The sequence below is a fragment of the Solanum verrucosum genome, unplaced genomic scaffold (genome assembly GCF_900185275.1).
Source record: "Solanum verrucosum unplaced genomic scaffold, falcon-dt-bn FXZP01000056.1, whole genome shotgun sequence".
Classification (NCBI taxonomy): domain Eukaryota; kingdom Viridiplantae; phylum Streptophyta; class Magnoliopsida; order Solanales; family Solanaceae; genus Solanum; species Solanum verrucosum.
The window spans coordinates 859,481-877,563 of record NW_026020072.1 but is presented as its reverse complement, the minus strand read 5'-3'; the positions used below and the strand labels follow the sequence as shown (position 1 = coordinate 877,563).

At 33.3% G+C, this 18,083-nt stretch overlaps 2 protein-coding genes across 3 annotated transcripts in view; one reads left to right on the top strand and one right to left on the bottom strand.

Moving 5' to 3' along the window:
* The window catches only part of LOC125823898 (uncharacterized), an 897,951-nt gene that overhangs the window by 117,699 nt on the left and 762,169 nt on the right, over window positions 1-18,083 (top strand). The window lies entirely within an intron of this gene.
* Window positions 11,093-11,560, bottom strand: LOC125823915 (F-box protein SNE-like). The gene has a single exon (XM_049503276.1). The coding sequence runs from the start codon at window positions 11,558-11,560 to the stop codon at window positions 11,093-11,095; it is 468 nt and encodes a 155-aa protein (XP_049359233.1).

Here is an 18,083-nt window from a genome sequence, read left to right as displayed (position 1 = left end):
TTTAGTTTACGGGTACTGCTAATTGTTAGTTTAAATGCTATTTAAAAGTTATTTTAATCATTAATTGTGATTTAATTTAAGAATTGTAGTTGCAAATGCAGTTATATGTTTGTGTTCTTTGCTTTCTCAAGAGAGAGGTTTTAGAACTAAGGTTTTTGATTAATGGTTTGTGGGTATTGGGTTGATCTGGGTTTAGCTCGAGAGAGTAAATCCTAAACCCAATCTCGCACATTCAGCTCGATTGAGTGGATGGATTAAGGTGTGGGCTGCTCTTAATTTGCATGCTTGTTGATGTTCGAGAGAAATCACTTGATTCAAGTTAATTGTTGAGAGAAAATCACCTTATAGTCGAGCCTGCTCACTAATATCTAGTTGTTTTCTAATAGTTGCAATTACCAATATGTTTATAATAGCCTATAATCGATCACATCCTAAGAATTTGTCTCATTATTGTTAATTCTTATTGGTTGTGACTATTGTTTGTAGTTGATAATCAAAACCAAAACCCCATCTGACATTCGTGTCACCCCTTAATTTGAATGATGTCTTTATTCGATAATTTTATTCTTATGACTGATTTGACCACATTTATACTTCCCAATTGAATCTGAAACAGGTACCGCTCCCTGTGGGATTCGACCCCAACTCATTTAGTTTGATTTTATACTAATTTACGATCGTTGAACATCTAGAATTGGATGAGGTGTGCTTGAAACGTCAAATCAGTGCTTGGACAGGAACATATGGTCTTGGAGGATTTTTGTATGCTGGTGCTCGGGGCGGATTATAGTGCGGTTGGGCATTATGTACTTGGTATGGGACGTATGAGTATGTACAACAATTTGGGGATTGTTGGGGTATTGATGGGACGCTCCTCCCTGTTGGTAAGTGACATCTAAAACATCCTCATTTTTCTTCTTGATGCCGCCATTGGCACCCAACTCTATGGCCCTACCTGCAGCTTGCAATGCAACCATAGACTGAATTTTCCCAGATTTGACACCTTCTTCTATAGTCTCCCATCTTGACCAGTTCTGCAAACTTCTGGCCCATCATTGACATCATCTTGTCAAAGCAGATACCTTCTTGAACTCGAATAAAGTACTTAGACAGCTCACTCTCATCTAGTAGTAGTTGCACCATTGCGGCTTCAGTTCCCCAACGTCGTGCGTACTCTTGAAAATTCTCAGATGGCTTCTTCTAGATGTTGGCTAATGAGAATTTGTCAGCTGTAATTTCAGTATTGAATCTGAAACGAGTCACGAAATCCTCAGCCATTTCCTGCCAGTCCCGCCATTTAGGAGGTCCTGGCGCATATATTAGGTCAATGCTTCTCCTGACAGACTCCGGATGAACAACTTCATCCTCAACTTCTCATTTATCCCTACACCGACCAACTTGTCACAATATGCCCTTAAATGTGCGTGAGGGTCACCTTTTTTCATCGAACATGTCAAAGTTGGAAGACTTTCAACATACCAGTAATCACATCGGGGGAACCCTCTTGCTCATGATGAGTCTGGAGTGCAAAAATCTATTTTGCTTTGGAGCACTTGAACCTGAACCACTAGGCGGAACTTACTTACCTTCTTTTTCCTTAGTCGTAAGCGATGGACAATCCCCTATTTTATGACCACTCTTACCATAACCGAAGCAATCATCCGTCGGCTAAGCATTTACCCGCTTACTTCCTTCCACACTTAGCACAAGTAGACAATGAATATCCACCACAATTCCCTTCTTGAGATTTAGGGTTAGATACCCTATCTTTGTTGAACTTAGGAGGAGCATTGGAGGAACCTTGACCGTAAAACCTTTGTCATAATTTAGAACGACCATGTCCATCGAACCTTGAATGTGAGAAGTTCCCATCACCGGTCCTTGACTTTTTTGTCTCCCTAGATATTCCCCTAAGTTTCTCCTATTCTATATATTGAGCATGAACCATAAGACAAGAAATGTCCATATCTGTGATAAGCATAGCGATACGACATTCCTTAACCACCATTTTGGATACACCCGAAACGAACTTACTAATCATTTCCCTAGGATCAGCAATTATAGTAGGAACATATCGATACAATTGTGTGAACTTTAAATAATTTTTCTTCACACTCATATTTTCTTGACAAAGGTTGATGAATTCATGCACCTTTGCCTCCCTCATTTCTTGAGGAAAGAACCTATCAAGGAAAGCAACTTTGAACTTTTCCCAATCAAGAGGACCCGTATCTTCCGCCCTCTGTTCGTTCCATTGGTTGAACCATATTTGAGCAACACCCTTAAGCTGATAAGCGGCCAATGCCACCTTTTCCACCAGCGTCACTCCCATGATCATCATCACCTTATACACTTCATCAATGAAATCTTGAGGGTCTTCCACAAACTTAGAACCATGAAACTCTGGAGGATTCATTTTAGTGAAGTCCCTTACTCTAGTTGTCGGCGTACCCACATTTGGGTTCACGGGCACTGCAACCTTCCTATTGGCTTGAGACAACACTTGAAAAGCATCCCTAAACTCCGCATTAGTCACTTGTTCGGCCAAAGGGTCAACCGAAACTTAAGGAGTTTGAGGAGGAGCTTCTCGTTCCACATTCTCTCCCGCATTCCTTCTAGCATATTCCCTTGGAGTGGCCATATGTTCTAGATCATCATATAAGGATTAGAAGAGAGACATTATAAAGTTAAACTCTATCGCACGACTTTAGAGTAATGAAAGAAGTGAATTTTCCTAAACATCTTATAGCCTCTCATTCATAAGTATGGCGCGCTTCACACTCATGAACAAGACTCTATTTGATGTGGCTTATGAGATTTCCTAAGACCTTTCTAAACTTTGTGCTCTGATACCAAGTTTGTCACGACCCAAAGCATGGCCTAGGCGTAACATGGCATATAGGACATGAAGAGGCCCTACACAATCCACTTAGCATACATCATACAATATAATAGAAAATTAAGAGAGTTTAAAATACAATTTCAAAATATAAGAGTTTATAAAATGTAGCGGAAGTCTAACAGAGTCTCAAATCCATTTAGTGCATCAACAATGATCGAGACGTAACCCGTACATCACATACAATACTAAAAAGTAAAGAAAATAGGAAATAAAAGCTTGGTCCTCGGAACATGAGTACTCACCAATCTATAATATCTACTAAGGCTATCTCTAGCCACGGGGATGAGAAATCGGAGAGTCAAACCCTACATTTGTATAAGAATATAGGAAAGAGTATGCATTAGAACAAAACTGTACCAAGAATGATAGCAATGCATAAAAGTATGAAATCATACTAAAAGGGACCTTTTCGTGACATGCAATGACCAAACTAAATCATAAGATAAGAGAGTTAGAAAATATAAATCATAAAACATGGTCAATGAAAGCTAATATCTTTAAAACATTCGTGAGATACTTCTAGAAGTAACCTTAGTTCATTCTTGTGAGAGATTTACCTATAACCAATATTGAGGCCATGGGAGTTATTAACATGGAATCCGGTGTCTACCCCCACATCGAAAAGGGGTGTCTCACTTGCCAAGGTAAGACCATGAAATTCTAGCTTATGTGGATCCATTAGCTAATGTCTATCTAAGACAATCATCCTATGGAGGCACATAGGTATGGGATAATGAGATTGCTACTAGAAATCCGGCCTCTAGCTATGGGAGAACTTTTATCTCAATATCATCTTGGTGTTAAGAGTACGTAAGTCCCATGAAGTAGTAATTATTCATAACTTGTCTTATCATTAAGAGTCATGGGTAATCACCACTTGCCTTATCATATATGGAAGGCACATCAAGTAGCCAATCTAAACTAGGTTTCATTAGAATAGCTCCTAAATTTCGATTCGAAGTTTAGTTGAAAAAATCTTTCAACTCTAAGGATCATGTATGTGAGAAAACCCTTTCACAATCATGTTTTCATGTGTATGTGAGAAATCCTTTCACAACGGATGCTTTACTCTCAAAGCAACTTAAATCATTTTCATCAATTTCATAAAGAACATGCATATCTTCATAAACTCATCTTTCATGATTCATAAGCTTCATCATATGATCAATTCTAGAAAACATGGATTTCACATGGGTTCATGGGGATTCAACTTAGAAACATGCAATTTCTTCAATTCATGCATAAAAATACATAAATCAATAAATAATACCATAATTGAAAAGAACCCATGAGATTGAGTAAAACCCTAACTTCCCTTGAAGATTATACCTTGTGAAAATAGGAGAATTTAGGAAACCTGTGAAGGAAAGGACTCGATAGGTGAATATTATCATATCTTAATGCCAAAAGCTTGAAATCATTTATTATTTTTATTTTTTACTCTTGAGACTTCGTATGTGGTGTATGGGTTACGTCTTAACCACTCTTATGTTGTTTAAGAATGTCTTGTCAAGACATAGTTATGATTCCGCTTTCATGTTCAAACTCTCCTCTATGATATGAGACGTCTTACTTAAACTCTCTTATTGTATGTTGTATTGTTTTGTATGTATGTCAAGTGACTTGTGTAGGATCTCTTAGGATCCTATACATCATGTCATGTCTAAGGTGTACTTTGGGTCGTGACAATTGCTCTTGCTCATATTGTTATTTTGTTGTTGTTGATTATTATCAATTATGTTATAACTTATAAGATTATTTTTTAACTGAACATGTTCATTATAAAATGACAATACAAACTTAAAGGTATTTTTAATAATTTTTGAAACTTATGGGTATAAATCATATTTTTTGAAATAGTCAAATATTTCTCCCAAAATTTATGGTCAAACGCATGGTGAAACTTCACCCAAAAATAATTTGCCAAAAATATTTGGGAATGTTGGGGCCAAATGCAAGCTAACATTTTTTTTTTTTGTCGAAGATATGAAAATAGGAAGATTTTTTTTTTACATCATTAATAAGAGAAATAAATATAAACTACAATTGTAATACATTTTGAATTCAATAAACTATACATATTATAGCCATTTTTCAATGCACATAGTGAATATATAACTAATATATTTTTAATACAATAATATATTTTAACATCGCTAATAAGAGAAAAAAATAAAAAGAATATAATACATTTTGAATTCAATATATAATACATATTATATGCATGTTTCAATAAACGTGATGAATATATAACTAAAACATTTTTAATACAAATGTATTATAAGTATTTTATGTGAAATTCAAATATCTAGTATAATTTAAATTAATTTTACGTTGTTAGAATGTATTATATTTGTTGAAATAACAATAGTGGAATTCATAACAATGTATAATATTGAATTTGAATTGTATTACAAATATCATTTTTATTTAATACCTTTTTAACACAATTGTAATACAATATTTCAAAGATACACCTCTTTTTCTCGGGTGATTCACCTACACCAAACCACCATCGGACTATCAGTAGCTCAAGTCAATCCCAACACAAATCACCACGCAGTCTACCTACAACTATCAAACTCCCTTTTGTCCATTTTCCAGTCCAAACACTACCACCAAATTTGAACATCGGAAAGAGTTTTTAGGTCAGATCTGAACATTGATTTTCATAAAGCTCATCGAAGCAACAAATACTATCGGAGTTGTGTTCAAATTTAACAACACCATTGATTTTATGTTCTACATTTCTACTTAAGCAACGAGCATAGAAACTACAATCTTCTTTGGTTCTAATAGTTATAAATTGAAAAATAAAATAAAACAAACATAAAAGAAAAGGAGAATAAAGACTAGATATCATAATTTTTATGGAACTCACTGGAGCTCCTATTTTTTTGTTGAAATTTGGTGAGTTTTCAATTTGGTCATTGTGTTGTTTGGTCTATTTGGTGGGGGTGTGAAAGTGAGAACGATTAATGGGAGTTGGGGTAGCTTCTATTCATTGTTTTGTTTGCTAGAGAAGTCATCTCCAACAAGGTTGGCTAAAGAAGGAGAAGGAGAAAGTTGAGGGGTTGATGGAGGAGGAAGACGAGGGGTTGGAGGAGAAGGAGAGAAGAAGGAAATAATAAGTGATTTTAAGATAAATTAAGCTATAGGCTGTATTAAAAAAAAAATCCCAAAAAGAGTAATAATTAATCTAAAAGAATTCATTAATGTAAAAAATCTTTTTTATTTGACTTTCAACCTGAATATATAGTGAGCTTTCAGTTCATCAAAATTCTAACATGGAGCAAGATGTTAGAAATTTTAAAAAACTTTTGTGTGAGTAATCTCAAGATAATTTCATTTAACATTCCTATGTCTTTTATGTTTCTTGGTTTCATTCCCCCATAAATTACGCTCAAATTTTGTGGATTGTCATGGTCAAGAAAAGAGAATAACCATGGACTTCTACTAGTGGTTTATGTGGGGTATTTTTTAAGAATCAATTCATATATATACAACAAAGTAATTAGCTTATAATAAATGTTGCCATAATTTTTTTACATAAAAAATATCCCAAAAGTATTAAATTGCGAGGTTTTGCCACACGAAAATTGTAGCTAAATGGGAGAAAAATTGTGGGTAAGCTGATTTTTTTTGTATCTCAATGAAAATAATATGATGGAGCAAATTTCTAACTCTTCGATACATGTGACAGAAAAATTTTCAAAAATAATTGTTGTATATGTAATGTATCGATATTGTATAAATAGTAATGAAATATATCGATATTGTATACATACTGTATAATTATATATATATATATACACACACATTCATATGCATTGTTTATACATTACATTATATAAAGGGTTGATTTCATATATATATAATAAATATAGTCATGTTTTATCTACATAAAAAATAGTCAATAGTCAAAAATCATAAGAAATATACACTAACTATAAAATCTATCTTACCAAAAGTCATAGAAAGTATACACTTCTATACAATATAACTTAAATATACATGAGATATACATTGAACATATATTATGATACATTGAAACAGCTTAACTATACATGAAGTATACATTAACTATACATGAATTATACATAGAATTCAATTTCGATCAACTCAAAATTATCTTTAAACATTTTAAAACTTTAGATATGAAATCCGCACAATGTTTCGAATCTTTTGATATATAATTTATACGAAATGATTCACGTTTAATTTTAAAGAAGAAGAAAACGGAGAAAGAAGAGCATGAAGAAGAAAATTAATCAGCAGCAACAAAATTAGAAGATGAATAAGGAGGAGAAAGAATATGAACAAGAACAAGAACAAGAATGAAGAAAAATGCAGAAAACAGATGAAGGATGAAGAAGACAACCAATTTTTTTTTAATAGGCCAAATGGCCAGTTTTAGTAAAATTTATAAATTGGGCTTAAAATATGATAAACAAATCTTATGGGCCGTCAGCTAGTGTAATTTTCTTATATTTGTATGTACATGGGCTTGATTTTTAAGAAGTATTAAGTGGCCCAATAAACTAAAAATTGTGATATAACTAGAAGAGAAAAACTAAATAGGTTAACGAGTGTGCCTAGAGTATAAAATAAACTCAATAATTTAAACACTTGGAGTATAGAGAGAGAGAGAGAGAGAGAGAGAGAGAGAGAGAGAGAGCTAAAGAATGTGATTCAAGTAGAATTATTGTAGAAATTTGCCTGAAATTCTGGATTGGAATACCTTCATAAAAATCCAATCTTGAGATTGAGATAGTCAAGAAGTTAGCATAAACTATGTGATAAACTCAATGGCATAGACTTAAGAATAGTTAATTGCATAAAGTTGTTATTTATGTTAGACTTGTGAATATTAGAGGGTGTTTGGATTGACTTATTTATAAGTGTTTTTTTGGCTTTTAAGCATTTTTTTAAGAGTATATTTTAGAAATAGCAAAGATAATAATCATATTAGCATTTTATTGCTACAGTTTTGCTATTTGCGCTCCATAGCTAAATTATGTTTGCTATGGAGCATCTGATTTGTATAAATCGCAGCGATTTGTATAAATCGGGCGCTAATTCGTCTATGTCTATGAAAATTGTGTTTGTATATGTATATGTTCTATGTGTTAGGCTAGAGTGGTGAATGAGATTGGAAGAGAGAGGGGAGAGGCGAGCGAGAGAGGTGAATTGTATATGTATTTCAATTAGATAATTGTATATATGTAACTACTATGTATATGTATCAATGATTGTGTTTGTATATATGCATAAAATTTGAATTCGTCTACAATTGAATCGAGTTAAAACATTTGTATATCAAATCTCTCTCGCTTTATACAGTGTATAATTTGTGTTTCTATAAAGCGGGAGAGAGAGAGAGAGAGAAGCAAAAGAGAACTGGGCATGGGAAGATTGTATTTGTATAATTATAAGTGTATAGGGCGGAGAGATTTGTATTTGTATATACGGTCTCTCTCTCACTTTATGCAAACACAAACACAAATTATACGTTTGTGTTTGTATAAAGTGAAAGAGAGATTAACAGAAGAGAATCGAGAGAGAGAGAGGGGGCAGGGAAAGGAGAGAGGAAAGAGAGAGAGACTGGAAAAGACGAGAGTGGTGTGCGAGATTCTAGAGAGAGGGGAGAGAGACGAATGGCAAGAACATCCGAATGACAAGAAAAGTGAAACGTTTGCTGCGAATTGGAATTAAATGAACGGTAGTTTATAACATTTATTTTGAATTAATATTTTGCTATAATGCAGAATTTTTTATTTTTTATTTTAATTTTTAGAGGTGTTTGACAAAGATACAAAGCGCTTAAAAGCTTATTTTAGGCTTAAAAAGTACTCCCTCCGTTTCTATTTAATTGTTATCATTTTAAGTTTCACGCTCCTAAAGAAACTAGGTAAGTTTACCATTATATACTTATGTAGTGTTCTCTTGAAGTCAAGTTTTCAATACATGAACATAATTAATTTACTTTGATTAACTAATTTGATCAATGAATATGAATTGATTACTTAGTTTTTCCATGTTAGTCAAATATATATTTTCAAGGCAAATAACTTTCGAAGGGTAAAATAGAAAGACAAATGTCATTGATGTATTTATTTTGTGAAATGACAAATATTGGGGACCGTTTATTTTTAATAGAGCCGTCAATATGGGCTAGGCCCGTTGGGCCGGCTTGGCCTAACTCGGGATTTGATAGGACTGAGCTACGATTTTTGGAGCCCATTTAAGAAAGGGGCTTTTTAGCCCGGCCTGAATAAGTCTGCCGATTTGTGGGGCTTGAGAAATATGGATAGGGCCGGCCCGTGGACCAAATAAAAATTAATTAAAAATAAAAAATAATATAGAGTATTAAAAATAACAAGAGTCTAAACTCAAAATCAATTTAAAGTTTGAAATATTACAATTTAAATACAAATTATGTTTATAGAATACGTATTATGTAAAATAAAAATTCCCTAAAATTTCTAGGAAATCACTACATAGGTCAGAACCTATGGAATATTGTCATAGTTTTTGTGTTTTATTATGATCATTGGAAAATAATTAGGTTAATATTTATATTTAGTTATTTATGCTTTTACTTAAAATCAAACTTAATAAATATTATAAAAATAATTTTATTTATGTATTTGATTAACAAGTAGAACACTAACACCATATAATATTGTCTTGTCGATATTTATGATAATATTTTTAAATTATAAAAAAAATATACTTTTAAGAAAAAAAGACTGGTCCGGCAAACTCATAGCCCACGAACTTGTGGGCTGGACCGATCATTTTCTAGTCAACACAAAAAATGAACTAGTCTGACCTGACCCGTCAAATTTCAAAGCTTGTATGGGTTAGTCCAAATGGAATGGGTCAATCCATATTAAGAGCTCTAATTTTTAATAAAAACGACATATAAATAGAAAAAGATGGAGTACAAACAAATAAAGCAAAAGTCAAAAGTAGGTAGCTACCTAGCTACTTTTGACTTTTAACTTTTAAGTAATCACTTAAAAAACTCCTAAATTAGCACCCACATTGGGGTGATTCTTATTCTGGTAATAATCAAACTAGCTAGTCCCATTATTTGGCATAAACGTTGAAATAAACTCAAGGACATGATCCACCCTGTATTTGACTTGTATTTTTCAAATGGTTGGTGTACCTCATGATTTAATCAATTATTTGCCCTTATATTTCTTTATTAATTTATACGTGAATGTTTATTAGAGTATTTAATCAAATAGTAGTAATACTTTATCTGCTTCGTGTCCATGGTAATTTCCAAATAAGAGAGTATATATTTGGTATACCCTTATCTTAAGAACAAACAAATCAAACATGTTGTATGCAAATTTTGATTCTAATATATATCAATATACGATTAAATAGCAAAGCGAGAACAACGAATTATGTACCTTTATAACCCAATGTTGATTATTGAACCCAGTTCCACCCAGTGGCGGCTCTACAGCTTTGAAAAAAAAGCAACTGCCTTAGGCCCCAAAATTTGAGGGGCCTCATTTTTTAAAAATACAATAGGTTATACATATTTTTTTTTTAAATATCGCGTATAATTTGTAGAAAATATAATATTTTCATAAAAGAACAAGGAAGTAATAGAAGTTTGATAAATTATGAGTACTATGTCTCAAGAAAGATTAAATAATTGGCTATAATAAACTTCATAAAAAAATATTTATTCGAATTTAAGGCCTCCATTCGAATTTTGCTTTAGGCCACCGATTTATTAGAGCCGCCCCTGGTTCCACCATCAAAAAATTCCCCAAGTCAAACTCACAACGTTTAATCAACGAACTAAATGCCTTTTCTCTCGTGTGTTGGGAGAAAACAAATCAGAGAAAAAAAATTATCTTTTGAAGAATAGAAAGTTAAGTGACACCCATTTCCACGTTAACTTATAAGTGATAGGGTGGGTTGTCAGGTCAGTCTACATGAAGCAACCCACAATATAGAGCCAATATTCAATAGTAAGAATACACAAACAATAATCTAATTAGAATATTAAGTAGTTTTATTTATTAATAAGTAGTGCTCTACTTCATTAACAATAAATGGTAGAAATCTCGAATTACCAACAATAAAAAATAAGAGCAAAGATAAAAAGAATTAACCCTCCCGGTATCTTAACGCAACATCCTTCTTTTCATTACTTTCCTAAACATTAACGGCATTGCATAGGAACATAAGTGATGATGCTGCTGCACCACCTCCACCACCACCACCACCCAAAAACACTCTTTCATAATAATCCACACAAAACAACGATAATGAAAGTTCCACTTCATGCTGCATCCAAACTCTTCTCATTACCTCCGACTCATCAAAACCCGTTCCTTTCCTCCACTTCCTAAGCCGGTCCAAGACTGGCTTAACACACACCATATAAAGTCTTCGGTACCCTCCAAGAGCCAAAACCACCGTCCTCACACCCTCCGGGGGAGGAGACACGTGGCGAAAGCAAAGGTGCTCCCAAAGGGAATCATTTCTAGTGATGGAACACCATAACTTACAAACACATGCAGCTACACCTAAGGAACCACCATCTAGCCTTTGCAATATCACTATCAACACATCAACATTGTCATTGATGAAAAAATTTGTACCATTTTCAAGTTGCACCATATTTTTTTTCTCTTTTCAAGAAATGAAACAAGAGATAATAATAGTTTGTGGGAAATGAATGAAGGATATGTATTTGTAGGGGTTTTGACTTAGGTGTATGTGTAGGGTATTATGGAAATGAAAAGAAGAGGCCAAAAGGAAAAGTTTAGAGGGAAATATATTAGGACAAAGAATCCAAGAGTAGAGTTTGAATATAATAGTGTTAAAAGGGTTTTGGGAATTGGTGACGGGAAAATTATTGTTTGTCGTTTTATATGGAGTTTGTTTAGTTCAATGCTCAAATGAGTGATGACTTTTCGATGCTTTGGGGTCCATCAATTGTGTTATGTGTGTGCAAACATTATTGAAAAAAGAGAAAAGTTAAATGTGAACGTTATTGATGTTTCAATGAAAAATGGATTCTCATTGAAACACACTAATTTTTATAATTTTTTCCTATGAAAATACTGTAGTTTTTTTTTTTACTGATTTAATTAAAATATATTTACAAAAATACCTATACTTTCCCATGAATAAATAGTAATGTTTTAGTAGTGTAAATTTTCACGATCTAGATCATCGTGAGTGTTACCCACACTAAATCACCTGTTGAAAGAACTGATATAAACCCCAAATGTCATTATTTTAAGCAAGTTCATCATATAAAAACAAGATAAACAGTTTTTCAAACAACTAAGGATTGAGTATTCATAAACTCAATCAATAGTCCAAAGCAATTTAGTAGTGAAAGAATTGAGCCCTCATAAACTCAATCCAATAATAAAAAATATTTGTGCGAAAATAAACCCCTAAGAATTGAAAGTCATGATATCAAAATTCTATTGTCTAAATAAAGGGGATGCAACCCCGAAGCTTAAAACAATAACAAAAATCTAAGAATGTCGTAGTCCAGAAAGACGGACAAGAAGAATAGAGAAATTCATGACGGCCTGAAAGAATAGTTCACCTTGGATTCAAAGTTAGACATCCCTTAACTTGAGGTCTTGAATCAACAGCTGAAAGATGGCATGTACTCAACAAGAAAAGAACATGTGCAATATCAGTACACAAACCATAGTATACTGGTAGGATCACACATACACAACTATCAATCTGTACAGACTCCCAGTCATATATCATGAAACAACAAATAACTGGATGCATGTCTCACATGATCACAAATGCATTGTGCGGTCCTCTCATGGATCCAAAAACACATGCATAATCCTCTCATGAACCCAAACTCAATTTGTTAGTGTACCAATATGGTACCCGGGCTATCTATAGTTAGTGTATCGACATGGTACCGGAGCCAATCATATATGGATATCCTCGTACTAGACGTCGTACCTAAGCCAACCATTAGCATACATCATGCGTGAAATTCGAGTCAACCGTGGGGATGAACTATATAAGGCGTACTGGTACCCAAGTCAACTAGCAAACACAAACAATCATGTTACAATCACAAACACCATTGAACAATAACACTAGAAACCACAAGTCACATAATCAGTTCAGTGTATAAGATTATCAACACGACATCATTTCACATCACTACTAAAAAACTGCTAAAAAACGACGGACAGAAAAGCAATGGACGACGTCGCTCCAAAAAGCGACGCCATTTTCCACACTGTCCGTTGCTTTTTAATAAAAATAATTATTTTTAAAATTATTTTTCAAAAACCAACGGACAGCATCTCTTAGTCCGTCACTTCTTTTCGCGGATTTTTGCGCGAAATATATATATAATTAATAATTAATTGATTAATTATTTTTTTAAAGGAGCGACGGACAACATCTCTAAGTCCGTCGCTTTTTGGTCAACATGACTAGTCAAACATTTAAGAAAAGCGACGGACAGCGTCTCTTAGTCCGTCGCTTTTTTGGTCAAAATTTTGGTCAACTATTTTTAAAAAAATGACGGACAAAGAGACGTTGTCCGTTGCTTTTCTTAAAATATCTTTGACCCAGATCGGGATTTTCTTATTTTCTTCTCTCTCTCTTCTCTCTTCTTCTCTTATTCTCTCCCTTCTCTCTATCGATCTCCCTCCACCAGATGCCGCCTCCACCTCTACCTCCACCGCCGTCACTGCCCTTGCCTATCGCCGTCCGTCACCGCTCGTCGTTGCCTCTCCTCTTTGTTAAGGTTGGTGTTTAGTTTTAGGTTTTTTATTTTCAATTCTAGTGATTATAGTTGATTGTTAGTTAGTATATTATTGTTTTAGTTTGTTGGGTTGTGTTATTGTTAATTTGATTTGATTATTGTTAGTTAAGTAGAGAATTGGAGATTTTTTATTTTAGGATTTTCTTTTAAATTGGGTATTGTAATTAGTGAATGAATTAGTGTTTTTTTTATTTTAGGACTAGTTTGAACTTGAGAATATGTAATTTGATTGTGAATTAAGATTTTTTTAAAAATTTGATTGATATATTGTTAGTTAGTAAAGTGTTACTTTGAAGTTAGAAATTAGTAATTGAAGTGTATATGATGAATGTTTGAATGGCATGACTATATAGTGATGAATGTTTGAATGTCATGAATATATATTGATCGATTAGTTTTTTTTTGAATTAGAACTTGAATATATAACTAATTGTTGGATTAGAAGTTTATATATAACTAGATATGAACTTGAATTTAGAACTTGAAGTTGAACTTGAACTTGGAACTTGAATATAACTAATTAATTCTTGGATTAGAAGTTTATATATAACTAATTTTAGAAATTGGATAGGAATTATTGAATTTAATTAGAACTTGAATTTTTGTAGGATTTTAGAACTTTAATTAGGTTGTGAACTTTAGAAATCTTGAATTATTGTATGATTTTAGAACTTTAGGTTGTGAACTTTAGAAATCTTGAATTATTGTATGATTTTAGAACTTTAGGTTGTGAACTTTAGAAATCTTGAATTATTGTATGATTTTAGAACTTAAAGTTGTGAACTTTAGAGAACTTGAATTTTTGTAAGATTTTAGAACTTTATAAGGTTGTGATCGTTAGAAATCTTGAATTATTGTAGGATTTTAGAACTTTAAGTTGTGAACTTTAGAGAACTTGAATTTTTGTAGGATTTTAGAACTTTAGGTTGTGAAACGTTAGTAATCTTGAATTATAGTAGAATATTAGAACTTCAAGTTGTGAATTTTAGAGAACTTGAATTTTTGTAGGATTTTAGAATTTTAAGTTGTGAACTTTAGAGGACTTGAATTTTTGTAGGATTTTAGAGTTTTAGGTTGTGAACTTTAGAAATCTTGAATTATTGTAGGATTTTAGAACTTTAGGTTGTGAACTTTAGAAATCTTGAATTAGTGTGGAATTTTAGAACTTTAAGTTGTGAGCTTTAGAAATCTTGAATTATTGTAGGATTTTAAACTTTAGGTTGTGAACTTTAGGAATCTTGATTTATAGAATTTATGAACTAATTATTAGGTTGAACTTTAGAAATCTTGATAAAATGTAGTCTTTATGAACTATTTGTAATTTTGAAACGAATTTTGAAAGACTTTATAAGTCTTTATATTGTGATTTAGATATTTTTTAATGTTGATTTAAGTTGTTATTTTATATTTTGTGTAGCTTCTTTATAATGTTTTGTGTTTGATTGGGGCTGAATTAAATTGAATTGAGTTGAATTGCTTTTGCAGGTGGGCAGCAGAAACTGACAGTTTCTGCTGCCAAAAAAATTGCAGCAAAAATGACGGACAGGGTGGTTTTGTCCATCGCTTTTCTGGATTTTATTTTTTAAAAAAGCCCAAAAAAGCGACGGACAGGGTCCTTTAGTTCGTCGCTTTTCTAAATTTTTGAAAATTTTATTTCCAAAAAAGCGACGGACGGCGTCTCATTGTCCGTCGCTTTTCAAGATTCTAAAAAAATTAAAAATTAATTAAAGTGACGGACTTCGTCTCTTTTTTAAAATTTAAAAAAAAAAGCGACGGAGGACGTCGCATTCTTCAAACAAAATATTTTTTTAAAAAAGTTAAAAGTGACGCAGTCCATTGCTTTTGGAAAAGCGTCAAGCCAAAAAGCGACGAGATTGATTGCGTTGCTTTTGGCCAAAAAAGCGACGCAGTCCGTCGCTTTTTTCGGTCTCTTTTTGGCAATATTTTAGTAGTTCATGTGTCCCTATGTTTCCTTAACATACATTTTATAAATGATACTATAAAGTAGTAGACATGCATATATATTGTAACATCCGACAATTTAAAATGAATATGAAGAAGCTTGAAATTGGAAGTAGTCCTTTTTGGAAAAAAATTCAGAATCTGGAAATTCGGCCTAGTGTGGAAATCACTGAGTTTTTGGCCAACTTTGAGCAGTCATAACTCCTAGCTCAGAATGATCCAGGAGTAGTTCCAGTTATGTTTGGAAATCCCTTGGAACGATCTTTCCAACGCCACCGAGTTTGCTTGATTCCGAGTTCGTATGAGCGAGTTATTCCCTTTGAAAGTTGGGCAGCTGGCAGTTGGCAGTGAGTCCGTCCGGAAATTTAAGGGCATTTTGGTCTTTTCACAAATCATTTCTTTTGAGGTTATATTGTTGTGTTAGGCTGATTGTGGATCATTTTTGTTCCATTTTAAAAGAGTAAGAGTTAGGGTTCTTGAGTGAAGAAGAGAAGAAGAGAGAAAGAAGAGAAGAAGAAGAAGAAGTGGGAGCTAGGGTTGTGGATGCAAAGACGTTTTCTTCATCAAATTTCTTGGTGAATCTTAGTAAAGGTATGGGAGTTCTTTATCTAGGGCAAACTATCACCCTAGAGCCAATTTCAAATGGTTTTCAACTTTTCCAAAGTTTGTGAAAAAGCCTAATTTCTACTCAAACTCATGGGTTCTTGCATGAAACGATTTCAAATGATAAGTTATGATATTATTGATGTTTATTTGATGTTTTAAGATGAAAAACTCCATGAATCCTTGTATTCTACAAAACCCCAAAATGTGTTTATGAAGTGGGTCTATTTCTATAAATTCAAAGTTGATGGAATTATGTGTAAAGTGAATTGTATTGATATCTCTTGTGTTGTTTAATGTTTATTCATGATTAATTGTTGATAATGGGTGAATTAAGGGTGGTAAGCCTTATGAGTGAAGTATTGGTGATTGCTTGGATTTTTGGTGATTTTGGCTATGACTTTGAATTGTGGTAAGAAAGCTTGAACTCTCTTTATTGAATTAATTGTTGTTGGTAAGTTGAATCCACCTTTGGTGGAAGTGTTATATCTTGTTCTTGTGTAGTATTATTGTGAATTGTAGCCATGAAGGCATTGGGGAAGTTGTTGCATAATGTTGGAATATTGTATTATTGTGAATTGAGGTCATGAAGGGCATTATATGAGTGTTATTGTATTGTTATATTATTATATATGAATGAGGCTATATGTAAAGTCCTATATGAAGCTATATGTAAAGTTTTATGTGAAGCTATATGTGAAGGTATGATGTGAATGAGTTTTATATGAAGCTATATGTGAAGGTATGATGTGAATGAGTTTTATGTGATCTTGTGATGATCCTATGTAAAGTGGATAGCATTGTGAGTTAAAGTATGATTTCTCATGATGTATATATGAAATGATGTTGGATTATGAAGTATCCTTAAATGAAAATGTTGTGACTTGGTTGGTAGACTAAAGTGTCCCTCCTTGTTACTTAAAGTCTTGAATGCATGAATGTGTGAAATGGGCAGAACTAATAAATGGTGCCCTTTCTATAAATGCTAAAAGAGGAATTCTAGGCCAAGACTTGAATCGGCAAAACTAAGAAATGGTGCCCTTTCATAAGTCTAGCTTTCCTAAGTAAATGTAAAACCATGAAATCGGTAGACCTAATGGTGGTAGCCCTTCTCATGTGTGAAATGATTAACCTTGGACCGGCAGGCTTAAGGCACCCTTAATGAAAAATCGGTAGGCCTAAGGCACCCTTCCAGGGGGATTTAATGAGCTATCCTTATGAACCTTGATTGACCATGACTAAGAAATGGGGCCTTTCTTGGGAAGAGGTACTATGAGTTGGTTGAACTAGAAAAGAAACCTTCTCTAAGTACATATGCGATTGAATACTCTATGGGAAACAAGGCTAGCACCGAGTGGATGTGGTTAGGAAGGTGGCCTAGTTGAGTATGAGATTAGGCACAATGAACTTCCTTGGACATCCCCTAAACCATGTGTCTACATGGGTTGCTTACTAGTTCTACCTTTGGCAAGTAGAACAACCTCCACGGAGTAGGATAGACTCCGAATTCCATACCTAGCTAGTATGGTCTATGTCGGTTATGCCTATTCCCATCATGTGGGATGCGCACTCTAGTTATTGAATAGGTTCTACAACGTGTAGATAGTAGTATGGGATGCTATCTACACATGGCACAAGTAGGCTTTGAAGATACTAAAGTGAGTTCCCTAAGTCTAACGACTATTATGTGAAAATCCCCTTATGTGCTTGAATGTCTCCAAAAATGGTTTCTTAAAGAATGTTGGTCTATTGATGTTATATTGTAATGGTAAATTTTCTTATCTATGGTAACCCTTAGGAACACTTAGG